The sequence below is a fragment of the Empidonax traillii genome, unplaced genomic scaffold (assembly GCF_003031625.1).
Source record: "Empidonax traillii isolate 1590-97213 ecotype Southwest subspecies unplaced genomic scaffold, ASM303162v1 scaffold979:size225553, whole genome shotgun sequence".
Classification (NCBI taxonomy): Eukaryota; Metazoa; Chordata; class Aves; order Passeriformes; family Tyrannidae; genus Empidonax; species Empidonax traillii.
In genome coordinates this window covers 101,320-119,829 of record NW_020956172.1, presented here as the reverse complement: position 1 = coordinate 119,829, position 18,510 = coordinate 101,320, and the positions used below count along the sequence as shown (strand labels likewise).

At 40.3% G+C, this 18,510-nt stretch overlaps 1 protein-coding gene across 2 annotated transcripts in view; it reads left to right on the top strand.

The window, feature by feature from the left end:
• SPIN1 (spindlin 1) overlaps positions 1-17,965 on the top strand; it is a 45,357-nt gene extending 27,392 nt beyond the window's left edge. For both annotated transcript variants that reach the window (XM_027903530.1, XM_027903531.1), the window contains exons 2-6: positions 1,742-1,968; positions 9,290-9,338; positions 14,542-14,795; positions 15,730-15,963; positions 17,357-17,965. In XM_027903530.1, the coding sequence (XP_027759331.1) occupies positions 1,917-1,968; positions 9,290-9,338; positions 14,542-14,795; positions 15,730-15,963; positions 17,357-17,556 (789 nt within the window). In that variant the 5' untranslated portion in view covers positions 1,742-1,916 and the 3' untranslated portion in view covers positions 17,557-17,965. The remainder of the gene's footprint in view (positions 1-1,741; positions 1,969-9,289; positions 9,339-14,541; positions 14,796-15,729; positions 15,964-17,356) is intronic.
• Positions 17,966-18,510: the final 545 nt, after the last annotated feature.

Below are 18,510 nucleotides of genomic sequence, written 5' to 3'. Positions count from 1 at the left end.
AGTGTTAGATGTTAAATGCATTTTGCTGCTTAACGGCTTTACCATACCTCAGGGCACCTCCCTTCTGAGTTCCCTCAACCAGATCACTAGTTAGGGGAATTCTTCTGGTTTTAAGCCTTGTATGAAAATTGACAAGTGCTTCCAAAATGGAAATAAAAGATGAAAGACCGGTGCTGATTCATAGATAAAATAGAACATGATTGCAGCAGTGACATCTCTACAGGAAATGATCTGATGTCACTTGCCTTTGTTGCGGGCAACACTGAAGTAGTGAATTGTTCTGCATAAATTTCCAAATATGTTACTCTGAAATATATTAAACTGTAATTCTTAGAATTTTTTTTTTCCAGGTGATGACAAATTTCTGGAAATAAATCCTGAAAAGGACTTTTAAAAGGTTGTCCTCACCTCCCTCATCTAGAGGAATGTGGTGACTAAATAAACACTTCAGAAATTTGATGAGTTTAGTTGTAGAGAGTTGCCAAAAACTTCAGCAGATCTATGAACAATCAACTTACTTGACAAATTAGTGGCTTGAGCAGTCATTGCAGTGCAATATCTTTTCTTTAGTGCTGGATTTTTTTTACAAACTTTTTGTAACATACCCTGCTATGTGATTGGGAGCATGTTATTTGTAAAAAAAAGGAAACAGTTGATTTGTGCTTTACGTCTGGTAAAGATATTACAGTTTCTTCTAAGCTTGTGGTCATTCCTACCTGTATTGGCTCGGTGTTTTTTAAGCAGCTTTCCTTTCTGTATGTAATTGATATGGAACTTGACTGTGACTATGAGGGAAAAGTAGCACAGAATCACAGAATCAAGTGGGGTGGAAGAGATCGAGTCTGAGTTAACACCAGATCCTGGCAGTGATGCCACATCCAGTCTCCTCCTAAAGACCCCTGGGATGGTGACTCCACCCCCTCCCTGGAAAGCCCGTTGCAATACCAAGTCACTCTCTCTGTAAAGAATTTCTTCCTAATATCCAACCTAAACCTCCCCTGGCACAGTTTAAGACCGAGCCCTCTTGTCCTATTGCTGATTGCCTGGGAGAAGAGACTGACCCCCACCTGGCTACAACCTCCTCTCAGGTGGTAGTAGAGAGTGCTGAGGTCTCCCCTGATACTCCTCCAGACTAAACAACCCCAGCTCCCTCAGCCTCTCCTCACAGCACTTGTGCTCCAGTCCCTTCTCCAGCCTCCTTGCTCTTCTCTGCCCCTGCTCCAGCCCCTCCATGTCCTTCCTGAGCTGAGGGCCCAGAGCTGGACACAGCACTCCAGGGGTGGCCTCACCAGCTCTGAGTGCAGGGGAAGGATCACTGCCCTGCTCCTGCTGCCACACTGTTCCTGAGCCAGGCCAGGATCCATTGGCCCTCTTGGCCCCCTGGGCACACTCTGGCTCATGTTCAGCCTCCTGTCACTCCACACTCCCAGGTCCCTTCCTGCCTGGCTGCTCTCCAGCCACTCTGTCCCAGCCCATGGTGCTGCAGGGGGTTGTTGTGGCCAAAGTGCAGGACCCAAAACTTGGCCTGGTTGAACCCCAAACTGCTGGGGTTCATAGTAGTAGCCCTAGTATTTGTTTTGCTGTATATGCCCTCTGTTTGCTGAATGTTTTCAGAGTAACAGAATATGAGGGAATAACCTGTTGAGTGTGTAAACAAGCATTAAAGTGAGACTTGGTTGAAAGAATGTTTTTCTTTTTTCAAATCAAGCTATTAAAATACTTTACCTGTTTTGTTTTTCAGAGTACTGTAATTGAAAGTGCATCTTCTACATTTGAGGGAATATTAAGTTCTTGATTGAATGGTGGATTAATAAGTAGTAGTCTAATTCTAAGAGGAAGAAGATATCCTGGGAGTTGGGAAGAACTGGATTTTCACCCTAGTCCAGCAGCTTTGCTGCTCACTTAAACACAGATGAATGAAGACCCCATTTGGAAAATCACCAGGTCAGCGGTCCAGAGCTGATGCAGGTGAGGTTTTTTTCTGGGTGGTTTTCTTTGTTTTTAACAGATAACAGTGATCTTACTTTATTGACTTCTTAAGTATGTTAGTGATTTGGTGCAGATGTTATCGTTCCTTTTTTTCAAGAACTGTGACTTTGGTTCTAAATGCTGATAAACTGAAAAAATGTACAAAAATTTAATTTAGCAGTGCAGACACGACCTTCATTTTGTGTTGCATCAGTGACCTGTAGGGTCATGTCAGTCCCCTGTAGGGAAACATAATGCAGCATGTTTGTTATCACCAGCCATTGTAAATAGGAGCTTTTATAAAATTCTCAAGAAACCAACCAGCCAGCCAACCAACCAACCACCATATCTAATTAGGAAAGCTCATTTAGCTTTTAAATCACTCAAGCAATAGTCCATTCTGGTGCTTTCAAATACTCTGACTCACTGAGAATTAAAGCAACTGATACTGGAAGATTTTTCTGCAACCCTTTGGGAACATTCAAACCTATATTTTACCTGTGACTGGATTGCAATTTGCTGACACTCATTTGAAACATTTACTGATTCCAGGAGTAACTGCAGTAGTTTCAAAGGAGAGACCCAGGACAAAGTCTTGAACACTTGTTTTCAGTGAGTTTCCATTCCTTCAGCTGCAAAGTCCTTTTGATGCTGTCAGAATGCCTGTGGCAGTAGAGTTGTATCTCTAAGAGAAAAGAAGGGAGAGCAGGCTTGGGACCTGGTCCTGAAGCTTAGTCTTGCTGACTTCTGAGCGTTACTGTAGCACTCTGCCCAAGTTTGAAGAACTGGAATCAGGTTTTTCAGGAAAATGTTGCAGGAATTTTCTCTGACCACTCCAATGTGACGTGTAATGAACAACAAAACTACAACACGTGAAACTTGTGTAAAGAGTGATTATGTGGCTGGATTTATTTTTTCCTAAAAACCAAAACGTTAAGCTAGGACACTTTAATTCAGTATGTTAAAAAAATAAAAAGTTGCTTCCTATTTGTCTTTTTTTTTTTTTTTTTGCTCCTTAAACAAAATAAAAAAAAAATTAAAGTATGTATTTTAGGAGTCACTTTTTCAATTGCTTGTTCATTATAGTTTGTCCTATAACTGGCATCGTGCCGAATTGCCATTGAAATTGACAAACAAATTTCTTGAGATGTCATTTTTGCTTTTCAATATGCCTCTGCCAAAGTTAAAATTTGTCTTTATCCTTTTATACTCTTAAATGGGAACTTACATTGATTTGATTAACACAGTATCACTGTCATTTAAATGCAGCCCATAAATCATTCAGTCTGTCTCTACTCCTGGCATAGTTGTGGCCTAGGCAGGGAAGGTGCACAGGAATATCAGACTTTGGTCTCTTCTAAAAACCCTGGAGGGAGGAGGGGCACAAGAAACGTGGCTGATGTCCAGGGACCAGCTCCTCCCAAGCTCAGGAGCAATGCATCCTGTCAGAGAGGAAGTCAGGCAAAATCACTAGGAGGCCTGTGTAGGTGAACAAGGAGACCAGGGAAAATGTGGGCTCTCTATGGAGGGAAACCGGAGACCTGATTCTGTGATAGAGGTTCTTGATGACTTTATCTCAAGTCTGTACCAGGAGATGCTCCAGCCACGTCTTCCAAGTCACAGAAAGCAAAGACAGGGACTGGAAGAATGAAGAGCTTCCCACTGTAAGAGAGGAGCACATTCGAGACCATGCAGGAAACCTGAAGGTGCACAAGTCCACAGGACCTGATGGGACTAGCAGAGAAAGTGACACTATCCATCGGATTTGAGAAGTCATGGCAGTCCAGTGAGGTTCCCACTGATTGGGAAAAGGGAATACAAAACCCCCATTTTTACAAAGGGAAAAAAAGGAAGATGCAGGGAATTACAGGCCAGTCAGTCTCACCTCTGTGCCTGGCAAGATCATGGACTTAAATATTCCTGAAAACTATGCTTAGGCAGGTGGAAAACAAAGAGATGCTTGGTGACAACCAACATGGCTTCATGAAAGGCAAACTCTAGCTGACAGAAAAATATTGAAATATTTCCTTGAAATAATGGATGGTCACACTCAGAGTTGCAGTCAGCTGGCTCAGTTTCCAAGTGGAGACCAGTGATGGGTGGCATTCCTCAGTGATTCTGTTTCGACCAGTGCTGTTTAATATCTTAGTCAGTGATAGGAGCAGTGGGATGGGGTGACCCTCAGCAAGCTTGCCAACAAAACCAAAGTGTGTGGGCCTCAAAGCATCCTTTTATGTGCTAAGTAGAGAGGTAGGGGTTTGATGTGTTCATTGGATGGCTGCATGTAAACAGATACAGTCAACAGCCCAGTATCCAACTGGAAACCAGTAATGAGTGGTGTCCACTGAGGGCCTGTCTTGGGCCCAGTACTACTGAATATGGTATAGACAGGTTTGCAGATGACAACAAGGGAGGTGCAGTTGATTCCCCAGAGGGAAATGTTTTGGGCAGAGTTAACTGAGCCTCAAAATCCACACCGACCACATGACAATGAAATACTTAATCCTTGATGGAGTTTGAGTTCACTTTCTATTACAAATAATATGTTTCTATGTTCTTATATCATAAAATAATGAAATAGTTTGAGATTGAATTGGACCTTTTGAAGGTCACCTAGCCCAACTCTCCTACAGTTAGCAAGGACATCTTCAACCAAATCAGGTTGCTCAGAGGCCCATCCAACCTGGACTTGGACGCTTCCATGGAGGGGTCATCCAGCACCTCTGGGCAACCTGTTCCAGTGTTTTACCACACTCATTGTAAAAAATTCTTTCTTATATTTAATCTAAGTAGACCCTTCTCCAGTTCAAAACTGTCACAACAGATCCTGCTAAAAAGTCTGTCCCCATTTTTCTAAAAATCCCCCTTTGCATACTCAGGGGGGACAATGTCTCCTTGGAGCCTTCTCCAGGCTGAACAATCCTGGGTCTCTCAACCTTTCCTTTCAGGAGAGGTGCTTCAGCCCTCCAGTCATGTTTGCAGCCCTCCTCTGGACTTGTTACAACACGTCAGTGCCCTTCCAGTGCTGAGCACCCAGAGCTGGATGCAGTGTTCCTGGTGGGGTCCCACCAGAGCAGAGGGGCAGAATCCTCTCCCTCGCCCTGCTGGCCACGCTGCTTTGGGTGCAACCCAGGACACAATTGGCTCTCTGGGCTGTGAGTGCACTTTGCTGGGCCATGTCCAGCCTCTCACCCACCAGCACCCCCAAGTCTCTCTCAGCAGGGCGTTTCTCAATCCCTTTGTCCCCCAGCCTGTATTGATACCAGGGTTACCCCTTCTCAGATGTAGCGCCTGGCACTTGCCTTTCTTAAACCTCATGAGGTTCCCACAGGCCCACTGCTCAAGGTTGTCCAGGTCCCTCTGAATGGCATGTCATCCTTCAGCCGAGTCAACCACGCCACTCAGCTTGCTGTCATCTGCACCTAAGTGACTGAAGCATAAATCTATTGTCAGATGCATCAAAGTTTTAGTCTTCCCTGCTTACTGCAAAGAAGACTAAAACTGATCCATTTGCTTTGGTTTTCATTGGCTATTAATTTTTTTTCTGGTTTTACGTTCAGGGTAATTCCGATGTAGAGACCATTTTAATTGCTATCTAAAATAAGAAATTTCATGCAGTTTCCCGTGTAGTTCTTGCAGTGTTTCATGCAACCATGTTCCTCCTTCCTGCTCAAAGGTTAGGCACAGCTCCAGACTGCAGATGTTATTGAGCTTTGGCCCAATAAGTAGCTCATTGATTTCTCGCAGCTTTCTACTGATAATAGAAAAAGTAATGTTGAAGGAATTCTTCAACAAGGACCAAGAAAGATTCAGCAGGCAGGTAATTTTGGTTTTGATCTTCTTGTTAGAGTATGCTAAACATAAGGATTCCGTTCTGTTCCGTCCCCCTGTCTAGAGCTGCTGTAGAGGACAAGCTCCTGTTCCAGTTTCTCCAAGTGTCTAGCCAAGCAATTCAACAGTGTAACCTGAGATGTCTTTAAAAGGAGTTTACACATCTCCTTGAGACTTTACTGAATTCAGACTGTGCAGAATAGGAGGGTGAATTGTGGCAAATAGGCATTTGTTTGGTAAAAGGGTGTGTTTGACCTAACATCTTCAAACACTTGATATTTATATTAAACATCAAAATGCCACAGCTTCGTGTGTGAAACTGGAAGCTATCTTGAGGTACTGCCTGGCTTGAGATGATGAGCAGTGCTTAGTTGTCTTTGTTGGCTTTGGCTTAGTGCTCACTACATCACTGAACAAGTTGAATCAAATCAAAAATACGAGGTTCCCAAGGGAAGAAGTTAGCAAACAAGGCAAATTCCTGTTCCCAGAGGTCTGCACAGCTTCTCCTGTGTATTTATTGCAGAGGCTGTAGTAAATCTTTCTGCATAGGTCTAGTGTTTCTGTTCCTCACTTTGGAAGATAAATGCTTTTCACCTCCCTGCTTTTGCACAGGTGTCATGAGTCCTTGAGCAGAGGACAGAATGCAAGCTCTTGTGCTGAACCATTCTGTTATTCTGTTTTGGTTTTAAATACTTGAGCTAACTTAGCCAATATCTTACTTTCCTCCCATTAGCCAGTAATGTTAAGCACAGCGTGCCTGTGCTCACGTTCTGGTGATGCAGTGTCTCTGTTTCATAAGAACAGTTCTCTTTTTCCTGATTTTTTTTTTTTAATAAAACATCACCATATATTTATTAAAACGTGTATCATTACATTGTGTATTAGTAGAACGTAGCCACCTCATGTACAGAAGAGGTAAAAAGCTTTTTCTCATGGTTGCAGTAAAAGCCCAGAAGTCTTGTGGGTTTCTAATCGGACTTTCTGCGATACCATTTTTTGTTTTCCAACTCAGTTCCTCCAAATATGCACTTTGATTATTTGGTCTCGTAACGGTCAAAAGTTGCAAGTAGAGTCCTTACTGCAGCAATTGGCAGGTAAGGCTTAAGTTTTAAAATCCCAGCATCTCAGATGTCATTACTGCTGGAAATGCAGGTTCTGATACAAGCTTGAACATAGTAAACAACCTGCAGTATTATTTTAATTCCAGCATTTTTGTAACTTTGTATATGTATTCCTCTTAAATTTTTCACCTAAAAATGAAAATACTGAAATATTTATGAAGACTTTGAAGGTTGATGGTACTTTCAGTGCTTGACTCTCCTGTGTGGTGTTCTTAATATCATGAAAGTTTTGAACACGGATATAATTCCAAAGCTGTTCAACACAGTGTTAAATTTAAAAGAATCGGTTTGTTCAGGTGTATGGTGAAATTAAAATATTTCTCTGTAAGTGTTAATTTAAGCATCCCTAGTTGAAATTCTGGGCTTGTTTCTACATAAACATGAGGCTTTAGCATTACACTCAGTCTGACGCTGTGATCAGGTTCTTTTAAATATGGCAGACAAGCAGAAAACCCAGAACAGCCCAAAACAAGTTACTGTGAAGAAATTCAACTCCATCCCAGTCAAAACCAGTACAATGAGGAGAATCAGGATCAAGACAGATATCTTCTGGATACTTCTTACCCTTGACATCACAGCCATCACTTTTAACAGGGGCTATTTCAGTCAACCCTAGTAAATGATCCCTATATATGTGGTCATTGGCCATGATCTGAGCCTGCGATTTTTATTCTGAGAACTTATTTTGATTTTTTTTTTTTTCCAGCTGTGCTAATCACCTCTTATATGTAATGTTATCTTTGGAAACTGTTCTTCTGTCATCTTGTTCTTGCATATTTCCCCTGCTGAATTCTTTATGACTGGTCATAAGTAGCTTTCTAACAACTAGCAGAAGCCTGCTTTCCTGCTTTCCCCTTCCCTCACTTCCGCTTAGTAGAAGCTTTCCGTGGTTCATATCTACCCCAGAGTATGACTGGGAGGAGTGCAATGTTCTTCTGTCTGTATAGATTTGTTCATAGGGTTTTTTTTTTTTATTCCTCTGTTAGGCACAGGTAGAGCTCGTCTGGCTAACTTGGGAAGATGTGTATTTGCATCTTTTTTTCTTATTAGGGATAAAAGCTTAAAACAATTCATTCACTTACCTACTGTTGCTGATGGATGATTTCAGCTGTTGTAACGACTGTCCCTGCTGTGTTCAGTTCAACTTTCATTTTAATAGTTGCTGTCAGTCACTCCTTACATTGATCCCTGAGCTTGTGTGTTGGGTTTGCATGGCAAGGTACCAGGAGGGTGCAAGATCGGCTCCTGTGGGAAGCAGCTGGAGGCTCCCCTTGTGTCCAGCAGAGCCAATGCCAGAGCTGAGCCCATCTGTGATAGTAGCACCTCTGGGATGATATATTTTAGAAGGGGGGAAAGATTCTGCAGAGTAGCAACTGCAGCCAGAGGAGGGGAACGAGGCTGTGTGAGAGCAACAGCCCTGCAGGCACCACGGTCGGTGCAGAAGAGAGGGATGAGCAGAGGCTCCCCTGCAGCCCATGGCAAAGCTGATGGAGCCACACTGGAGCAAGGGGATGTGGCTGAAGAAGTCTGTGACCCTTCAGGAAATCTGCACTGGAGCAGGCTTCTGTCCCAGTGAGAGAGGGGCCCATGCTGGAGCAGGTTTGCCAGCAGGACTTGTGACCCTGCAGGGGACCCACGCCAGAGCAGCCTGTTCCTGAAAGATGGCACCCTGTGGAAAGGTTCCGTGCTGAAGCTGTTCATGAAGAACTGTGTCCTGTGGGAAGGATTCACACTGGGAAGTTTGGAGGACTGTCTCCTGTAGGAGGTGGCCCACACTGGAGCAAGGGAAGAGTGTGAAGAGTCCTTCCCCTGAGGAGAAAGGAGCAGCAGAGGCAACGTGATTAGCTGACTGCAACCCTCATTACCTGTCCCCTTGTGCTGCTTGGAGCCAAGGAGGTAGAAAAAAGTGGCAGTGAAGTTAGGGCAAGAAAGGATGGAGGGGTAGGGGGAAGGCATTTTTAGATCTGGCTTTATTTCTCATTATCCTACTTTGACTGGATTGATAATAAATTAAACTAATATTCCCTGAGTCAAAGCTGTCTTACCAGTGATGGTAATTGGTGAGTGATTCCCTGCCCTTCTTGACCAGGAACCTGTAGTTGTATTTTCTCTCCCCTGTGCAGCTCAGGAGAGGAGGGACAGCGCAGCTTTGGTGGGCACCTGCCATCCAGCCAGTGTAAGCCCACCACAGCTTCATGAACATGTTGCCCATGTCTGTCTCTGCACAGCCCTCTCGCATTGTAGCAGGTCACTTGATCAGTCACAACATGAAGTGTTTATATTCTTTACATTTTGACATTCAAAATGAAGACTTTTGTGTCAGTTTTTAAATTATTTTTTTCAGTAATTCCAACATCTTTTATATGTAGGTCATGCAGGAGTGTCTGCCAGCATGATGAAGAAGAGGACTTCCCACAAGTAAGTTGTTAATATTTTTGCTGAAGTATAGCTCTCAGTAACTGCAAGTACTGTTCTAGAAATATATCTGTATTGTTCCACTCACTTTGTTCTTGCAAATCACGTGGAATAATACTCAGTATATGTGTGTAGAATCAGACTTTTAATTCTTTCAGGAGAGTGGTAGGAAAGAAAGCCCCACAGATAAAGACTTAAACATTGTTTTGACTGTTAATATGGTATTTTTCTTGAATACGGTTTTGTAATTCTTTCTGGAGTCCGCAGAGAAGGATATGCTAAGATCAGCCATGTGTACTGTAGGATGTCTTTTCTCTGGCACAGAGTTCACGCATTGTCACCAGGTCAATAAAAGCTGCAAATCACGCTTACTGATAACCCAGTCTAATCTAATCATGTATGCACTATAACTGTAGTTTTGGAAAAGATTTTTCTTTTTTTTTTTAAATAAAGAATATACTGAAGTACTTCTGTAAGGAGGCTGCTATCTGTGTGGGAAGGAAGGATACCTGCTTGTGCTACACTTTCATGGCACGTATTTTTCCATCTACAACATTTTTAAATAGTAGCAGCTGAACATTGGTGAGTAGCTGTGTGAAAATAGAGGTAATCTTCTGGGTATAATTGGTCTTAGATGTCATATATCTGGCTATATCTCTGGTGGAAGAAATCTAAGCTGGGTAAGTGTGAAACATACTAAAATGTTACTAGCTGTATTTTAAGTGTAAAGTCATGCAGTGGTACATCAAAAGCAATTTGTTCAGCAGGTGTATTTTCTATGATTAACGTAGTTAATCACTGCTAAACAGTGTTAACTGTATCCCAGAAACACCAACTGATGTAAAACTACTCTTAATCCCTTCCACCAGCTCATCATTATCCATTCTTGTCTATCTTCATAGAAGGCAAAGAGAAACATTTGTTTGTCTAGGGGCAGGTAGAGTTGGTTAAAATTTAATTTCTCTTGTTCTCTTTCAACCGCTCAGAGAAAGGAGTGTATGATGGGAAGACTATCAGAGGTGGGTTGCCTTTCGTACTTGAGGGTGGCTAGATTTGTCTTTATTGTTGTGTTAATATACACTTATTTAAATAAGTAGGCTGTAAATTTCTTAGCATAAAGGCTTTTGTGGGACATGAGAAGTTTTGATCTTAAGTGTCATAATTTTGAGGCATTTAACTTGAGCATCCAGATAAGTTTTATGTTAATTTAGCCTAGTTCAATTGTTTATTATTTGGTAAAGGTTTTTTTTGTATGAAGCCAAGTTGATTTCTTGTGTGCTGCTCTCTGACTTGTTTGAGAATGAGGCAGAGTAGTAGGAAATTGTTTATATTTATAGTTTAACACAAATGAGTAGTTTATGAATGATGATGTACTACTATATGCTGATGCTGCTCTGAGCTGATACAAAAGACCATGAGTTGGTAATGCACACTTTGTCACTGGTTTAGTTGTTTATTTAGTTGCTCTCATGCAAAGGAAAAGAGGAAGAAGCCTAATGGCACTCAAAGGCCATTGGGATTTTAAATCAGCTTCAGAAGGTTTGCAGCAGAGGAGGGAACAAGGCAAGACACAGTAACTGAGGATGTGATAGAATGAGCAGTGTGGATGAGCCTTCTGAACTCTTCTTCCCTAAATGGTAGTGAACTGTTGAGCCTTTTGGAGATGGTTCCCGTGGGTATAGGGCAGTTCTTCCAAGTGCTCTGTCGGTGGGTAGTGGTGATCTCTGCTAATATGAAGCTGACCTCACTGGCATCAGATCTGTCAGTAAACTCATGGATCTCATCCTTTCCACCCTTGGTGTATAAGGAGAGAATATAAGAAATGGTACGACTGTGAAAGTCCTTTCTTCATAGGCTTTCCAGATTTCATGTAGTTGGCAATTCAAAGACTTTGAGGTTCAGGTTATACCTGCTACAGTTTAACTACAAGTGAACTTAAACATTCTGAGATTTTGATCTCACTTTAAGCTAAGATAATTCTTGGTTTCTGCAACACGTGGAGGTGAAATTCACAAGTGAATGATGGCTTTTGAGGGCGTACAGAAGGTACTTTAAAACTTCTGTCTTAACCTAATGTGCCTCGTAGTCTGAATATTATGAAAAGTAGTTAATAACAGTCTCTCATCACCATCTTGCTATTAATGATAGGCTGTAATAAGTTTTGGGTCCTATTTTTAATAACTTTTCTGCTTAACACCATGAAAGACTTGAAAGTGTACTGACTGCTGCTGCGCTACTGCCTTTATAATGTCTCACAGTTTTCCTCCCAGTTTTTCACAGTTGTGCATTTTTTCCGTATCTGAGGGGTGTGGTTTTCCTTCACCCTTCTGTTTTTTTTTTTTTTTTTTTTGTTTGTTTTTTTCATTGTGGTGTTTTTCTGAGGTGAGACGATTGGGGAAAAAAAACAACCAACAATCAAACCCAAACTGATAACTTTATGGGTTATTGGGAGTTGCCATTCTCCTTTTTGAAGCACAGCTCTCTGGTAACGGTTGATTTTTCTGCTGCCAGTCCTACGTTGGTTTCCCTGGGAGCGGCTGCCAAATAAAAGTTTGTGTGAGGACCATATAAACACAGCTTTAAAATCTGGAAAGGCTTCTTTCAGGCTGTGCAGTCTGTACTATCTGGCTCTGGTAATGAAACTTTTCCATGGGACTAGGTTTTACTTAACAGCTTACAGCCTGCAAGATAAAGAAGAGGATCTGAAGCTTTTGGGAATCAAAAGGCCATTTACAATGAGGATGTGTCTGATGTGTTGAGCTGTTTCCAGGACTTGCTGATTTCTGTTTCTCCTGGCTCCCGTGTTTTCCATGTCTGGTTGTTCTCTAGTCTTCAAGAGCAAATCTCTGTGGAATTTTTAGGATAATTTTAATGAAAGAGAAGGGACTTCTCCTGTTGTGAAAAATTGTGTTGGACCTTCTGGATATGGCATCATAGAAGGTTATGAATATTTGTGGTACTTGATGTATCACAAAAATAACACACCACTGAGGAAAGGAATATTGGTTAATTGGTTGTCTTACATGGAAGTACATCCTATACTATTTATTAATATCTGAGAACTTATGCTTGCTTTCTTACCACATGTTCAGGATGCAAGAAGTAGGCTTTCCTTAGTAACTTACTAGTTTGAGGAACAGTATGAACCGCTGCAAAAGAGAGTGAGCAACTGTTCAGTAATACAACCTTCCAAAAAAAAAAAATTTGATCTGCAAGTACACCTGGCAGGTACTTGACTTTTAATTAAATTTATAATGCATTTTGCTCTATGAGGCATTTCAAACATAGTTAGCCATTTGAACTCAGGTTCTCTTTTTCCATAATTTTTTTTTGGAATGGGTGTGAAACTTCTTGCCTTATTATTCCAACTTAAAGTGCACTATGCTCTGTAGGCAGAAGATAAAATTGACTATGAGGTTGAATATGAATGGTATTATAATCTTTTTCAAAGGTGAGATGATTAGCAGCACAAACTGCTTAAACTAGATAAAACAATGTCAATTTTAACTTTTGTCTTTAGTGTTTTTAATTCCCTTTAAAATGAAGCATTGATTCATTAGAACTACATGCATGAATTATGTACAAAACAACCTCAGTTTTACTGTGCCAAGAACCAGATCTGCGATCTCACTTTGTTGTAGTAAGCTATTACTGACACTGTTACAATTAAAAATTCATCTATATATGTGTATGCTTGAACAGAATTACAATTTGGAAACGTGCTTTGGTTTCTGCGTAAAATTAGAACCAGATTTGTGGGAGATTCTCTCTCTGCAGGAACTCCCACCTGTTCCAGTTGTCTGTGCTATCAAAGTTAGGAACACAAAACTGCAGTTTTCATCTTTGAAAACCTCCAGTGATCACAGAGGTGAAATTTGATAAACCCCCATGCTAGGACCTTCACGTTGAATTAAAACCTGGAGGTGGGAGAAGCTGCTGAAGGACTCGTGTGTGTCTTGTTTTTAATAGTTGTGGTTCTATCTTTTAGCATTAAGCATTCCACTATCATATAGTGGATGGGTCATTCTGAAAGAGCACTTTCAGGATTTCAGTGGTATGGTTGTTGCCTTCCTTTTTTGGATCTCACAGAGAGTTCTGGGAGAGCAGTTCATTGTTCCTGGAGGTATTTTATTTTGGCCAGTATTTCTAATCTAAGGAAGGGTGTTGTTTTGTGCAGCTGAGACTCTTCTGGACGTTGCTTTTAGGTGTGCTAGTTGTGTGTGTGTATATTACTGCCGCTGAAAGGATGTGTGCTACAAGTGGTAGCCCAAAAATTGATTTTACAACTAGCTGACATTCAGGAGAATTTTGGATACTGTCATAATGTCCCTTAGTTTCCTCCATTTGGATTCAAAATTGTCATTTTCTAATAACTGGATAGAACAGAACTTGTATAACAGTTTCAGTGATCTGAAACTGTCAAATAGCTTACGTTACAGGTGATCAGAACAGCAACTGCTGCTCGCCAGAGGGAATTTCCGTGCCAGTTCCGTGAAAATAGAGGAAGGATAAAAAAAATGTATTTAATCTGTTTTCCACATAAAGGAGTATCTCTTCTGTGGCCATTTCCATTACATGCAAATGTTCATTTCCCATACCAAAAAGGAACAACGCAGAAGTGTTGCTGCTCCCATGTGTCTTTAAAAATAAATACTCTTGAGTGAAAAATATCTGTAAATGAAGGAGGCTAAATTTCCTTCACTTGAAAACAGATTTGTTTTAGGGGGAAAAAAAAAAACAAAAAACAAACCATCTTGTAAGAGTTTTAGTCAACCACTGGCAATGTTTGCACTGACTTTTGCCTCCTGGGACAGGAGTTGTTTACTGTTCTGCAGAGAGCAACAAGGTAGTAAAGTTGTAATACTGCCAGGTAAAGTTGTGCTGTGAGACCTGATCAGGTGAGTTTTACCTTGGACATTCAGTGTAGCAAGGGGTAGACTAGTACTTTTGGCTTAAGCAAACTAGTTTTACAGTTTGCTGTTAGGAAACTGACCACATGAAGCACATAAAAAATGTTTCACTGCTTTTTTTTAGTATGCTTTTCTTTTTTCTGATAACACTGTGCTATGCTTTACGCCCTAATTTGAATAAAGATGTGATAAGCTGTAAAATATATTGTGATGTAAAGGCAGTACAGCTACTTTCTGAAGCAGAATTTTGAACATGTGTGTACTTGTTTAATAGTAATGTTTGTATCTGTGCACAGAAAACACAGAAACAATGTGGGACCGAGCAAACCTATTTCTCAGCCACGGAGAAACATTGTAGGCTGCAGGATACAGCATGGATGGAAGGAAGGGAATGGACCTGTAACGCAATGGAAGGGCACAGTGCTTGATCAAGTTCCTGTAAATCCCTCTCTCTATCTCATAAAGTATGATGGATTTGACTGTGTGTATGGACTAGAACTTCACAAAGATGAAAGAGTTTCAGCACTTGAAGTTCTTCCAGACAGAGTTGGTAAGGGTTTTAGGTTTTTTTCTCCTAAATTCGTATGTGTATAGGCTGACATTCACTATTAGATCACTTAAATGCTACTAGTCACGACATGTAATCTAAAATACTCTACATTTTTTTTAGGTTCCACAAAGTTTTGGTGATAGTAGTGAGTGCATTTGCTGTCTTCAAATAGTATGCAGTACATTCTATAGGGTTTTTTTTTGATTGATGTTGATGTTTCTGTTAAAATTTAAACTGTAAGACATCTTGGTTGTGTTGTCTGTTGTGTGTGCCTAACAGTAATAATGTCACATAAGTACATGAGGAAAACCTCATGAGGGAAACCTCATGTACTTCCCCCCAGGTACTTTTAATAATGTGGGGAAGGCATTTTCTAGATGAAGTAACTTGATTAGTAATAATCCTTTTTGATGTTCAGAATTAGCACTGGGTTGTTAAACTGCAGTTTTTTCAAACCACCAAGTTTGATATTTGAATACTAGTTTATAAACAGAATAAGCCGTTACTTCTAAATGGAAAGCAACTGATAGCAGTCTGTACTGTGAAATTAAGAGGAACCAAACCCCAGAGTTCTGTTAATAACATTAATTGTTCTGTGACTGGCCTCTTTTTCTCTTCTCCCATCTGCCTCTGCCCGTGCAGTGTCTATTTAAAATACAGAGTCTTTACTGCTGTGGCCTCAGTTGATCTCCCTTTACCTTGCATTGTGATTGTTTCATCATAAGGGGAATACAATAATTCACTGATATTTTAACAACATTTGAAGTTTTCTAAATCTTCAGTAGTAAACTCTCCAGAATGGACAGTGTTTGTTTTGTTTATGAACTGACTTGACTTTCAGTCAGATTTGTGTATGAATAAGGGTAAAGGTTATTTTTTGACAAAGATGCATATCTGTGCTTCTGAATGAACTTGTGAAACGCTGTCATTTCAGCTTCATCTCGAATTAGTGATGCCCACCTGGCAGACACAATGATTGGTAAAGCTGTGGAACATATGTTTGAGACAGAGGATGGCTCAAAAGATGAGTGGAGGGGGATGGTTTTGGCTCGAGCTCCTATTATGAACACGTGGTTTTATATTACCTACGAGAAGGATCCCGTCTTGTACATGTACCAACTCTTAGATGATTATAAAGAAGGTGACCTTCGCATTATGCCTGATTCAAGTAAGTAGGCCAGTTACTGTTTTCTTCTGGCAGCCTTTTGTGCTTAAACATTTGTCTGTGCTTATTTATGACCAGGAGAGCTGACAAAAAAACCCCATCTTTTTTTTTGTTGCTCCCTTCAATTTTATTCTTTTTAAATATCACAACTTTGTATTACTTTAAAAAGGACTTGAAATGTATTTTAAGTCTGCTTTGGTTTCTTCCACCTTTGTGGGGGGAGGTTAGGGAAAGCTTGTATGCTTTCTTACCATTTAAGTACTAACTGCTTTTAGTGCACTTCTCCCATCAGCTATTGGCTGTTGATGCTTGCCTCTTTTCTAAAAACTTCTGAATATATGCTTCCTTCCCTGAATGTGAATGCTTCCCAGGTATTTTGAATTGTGTCCTTGAGTCAATGATTGGAAGTAGTTCTGTAAATTTCGGTGGAACTTGCCATAATACTATAACTAAAATTTCTAGGGTACTGTCTCTTCTCAAGTATAGGCTTTGCATGTGTTAGGAGACCAAATTGTAGAATATTTCTTGGCAAGGGAAAAATGTGTCGCTGGATCTGACACTAAAACTTTGTCCACGCTTCTAAGTGAAAGTATATGAGTTGAGCTTACATCTTTGCCTAGAAAGACTCTTCACGTAAAACTGATATTAAGAGCAAAATAACTGTGTGACAGTGCATTTTTAGAGGGACTGAAACAAAAATTGAAAGAGAAACTTCTCGAGTTTGTGGAAGAATTTTCAGTGTGAAAACAAGGCAGTCTCTTCATTCCCTGATAAGGGTTTTTTGTCTTTTGAGAGTTATTTCATAATTCTCAGAACTGAAAGTAAAATGAATGGAGTCTGTAAGGGATTTTAAATTCGAACGTGGAGCAAAATTTATTAATTTTAAAGCTTATGATTTCCAGAATAAAAGCCACGTCAGATTTGACTACTGCTTTAGAAAGTTTCTCACTGAAATACAAACCACAAGTTACCTAAATAGGGAACAAAAGAAGAGGAGCTGAGAAGGAAGGTGTGGTTTGCTTCTGGTTCTCTATACAGTGCTTTTTTTTACCTTATTTCGTACTTTTTCAGTGATTGGCTTGTTATCGGTCCCTTGGCTTAAATTCAGTTGTCCACAGCCATTTTCTATGACTTCTGCATAAATATTCCTGTCAAAAGATTTACTTCTCCTACCAATCAAAGTGCTGGGTTTGTCTTCCTACAGTATTACTTGAAAAATTTTTCTGCAACTACTTTCTAGGAGCGTGGCAACTGTTAGGAGCTTGTCTTAACAAAACTAATTTTCTACATAATCTATTTACAACTTTTAATTGGTTTGTATGAGTTTTAAAGAAGACTCTGCAGTTGCCTTCCATGTTGCAGCATTGTATTAAAACTCACTGGATTTCTTTTACAGATGATTCACCTCCTGCAGAACGGGAGCCGGGTGAAGTTGTGGACAGCCTGGTAGGCAAACAAGTGGAATATGCCAAAGAAGATGGCTCAAAAAGGACTGGCATGGTCATTCATCAAGTTGAAGCCAAACCATCTGTCTATTTCATCAAGTTTGATGATGATTTCCATATTTATGTCTACGATTTGGTGAAGACATCCTAGACGTCATCATGAACTTTTGCCAAATTTGTGGAACTATTAAATGTAAAATTTGTAGACACAAAGACTTGACTGCTTTCCAGTTTAATGAAAGCTGAAATGTCCCTGCGAACCCACAATCTCTGCCAGCAAAACTGTTTCGTTCTGAGTGATACAAACATGACACATTTTGTGTAAAATAACTCCTTTTCTTGAAGGAAGTCAATATGTTTGGGCAGGAGGGAGTTAAAAGCAAAGAACAGCTGCAAATTCAAGCTGTGTAAAGTTGATCTAGTATTGTAATCATTAATCTAAATTTTTTCATAGATTTTTTTTTTCTTCAGCCTTGCACTCACTTGTTCAACTGCCACATGCAAGTGTAGTTTGATATTTGATACACCTTCTTTTGTAACATTAAATTTAATTTCCTGGATACTGGCAGTCCTTGTTTTCAGGGTTGGGACAGAGGTGACTTTCCTGAAAGGTTTAAACAGTTTGTGCGGCATCAAGGAGTGCCTAACTCAAGTAACATCAATCTGCTGTGTTTCTACCCTTTATTTCAAATTTAGCTTTTTAAGGAGTTGCAGTACATGGAAATACTTGTGCATTTTTTTACTAGTCACAGGGCAGTAGGATATCAAGTGTTTGAATTATGCACCTTTCAGTGAAAAGGCTTTAAACTGTAAAAAAATACATTTAATCTGTATAGCCAGTTAATTAGAAAATGCAGGTTAATGGCCCATATTTACAAGTTGTAGGAACCAGTAAAATACATGCAACAAGGCTGCCTTCAATCCTAAATGTTGTACTTCTTTCTTTGTTATACACACTTCTTAGCAAAACCCAAGTGCTTGGTGCCACAACTTTAACAGTATATATGCTACTTCAGAAGACTTTAGACTACGCATTGGCATCAGTAGTCTCATTTAATATCAAAACCTAGCAACCTGAATGTTTGTGTGTGGACTTAGAAGCCTA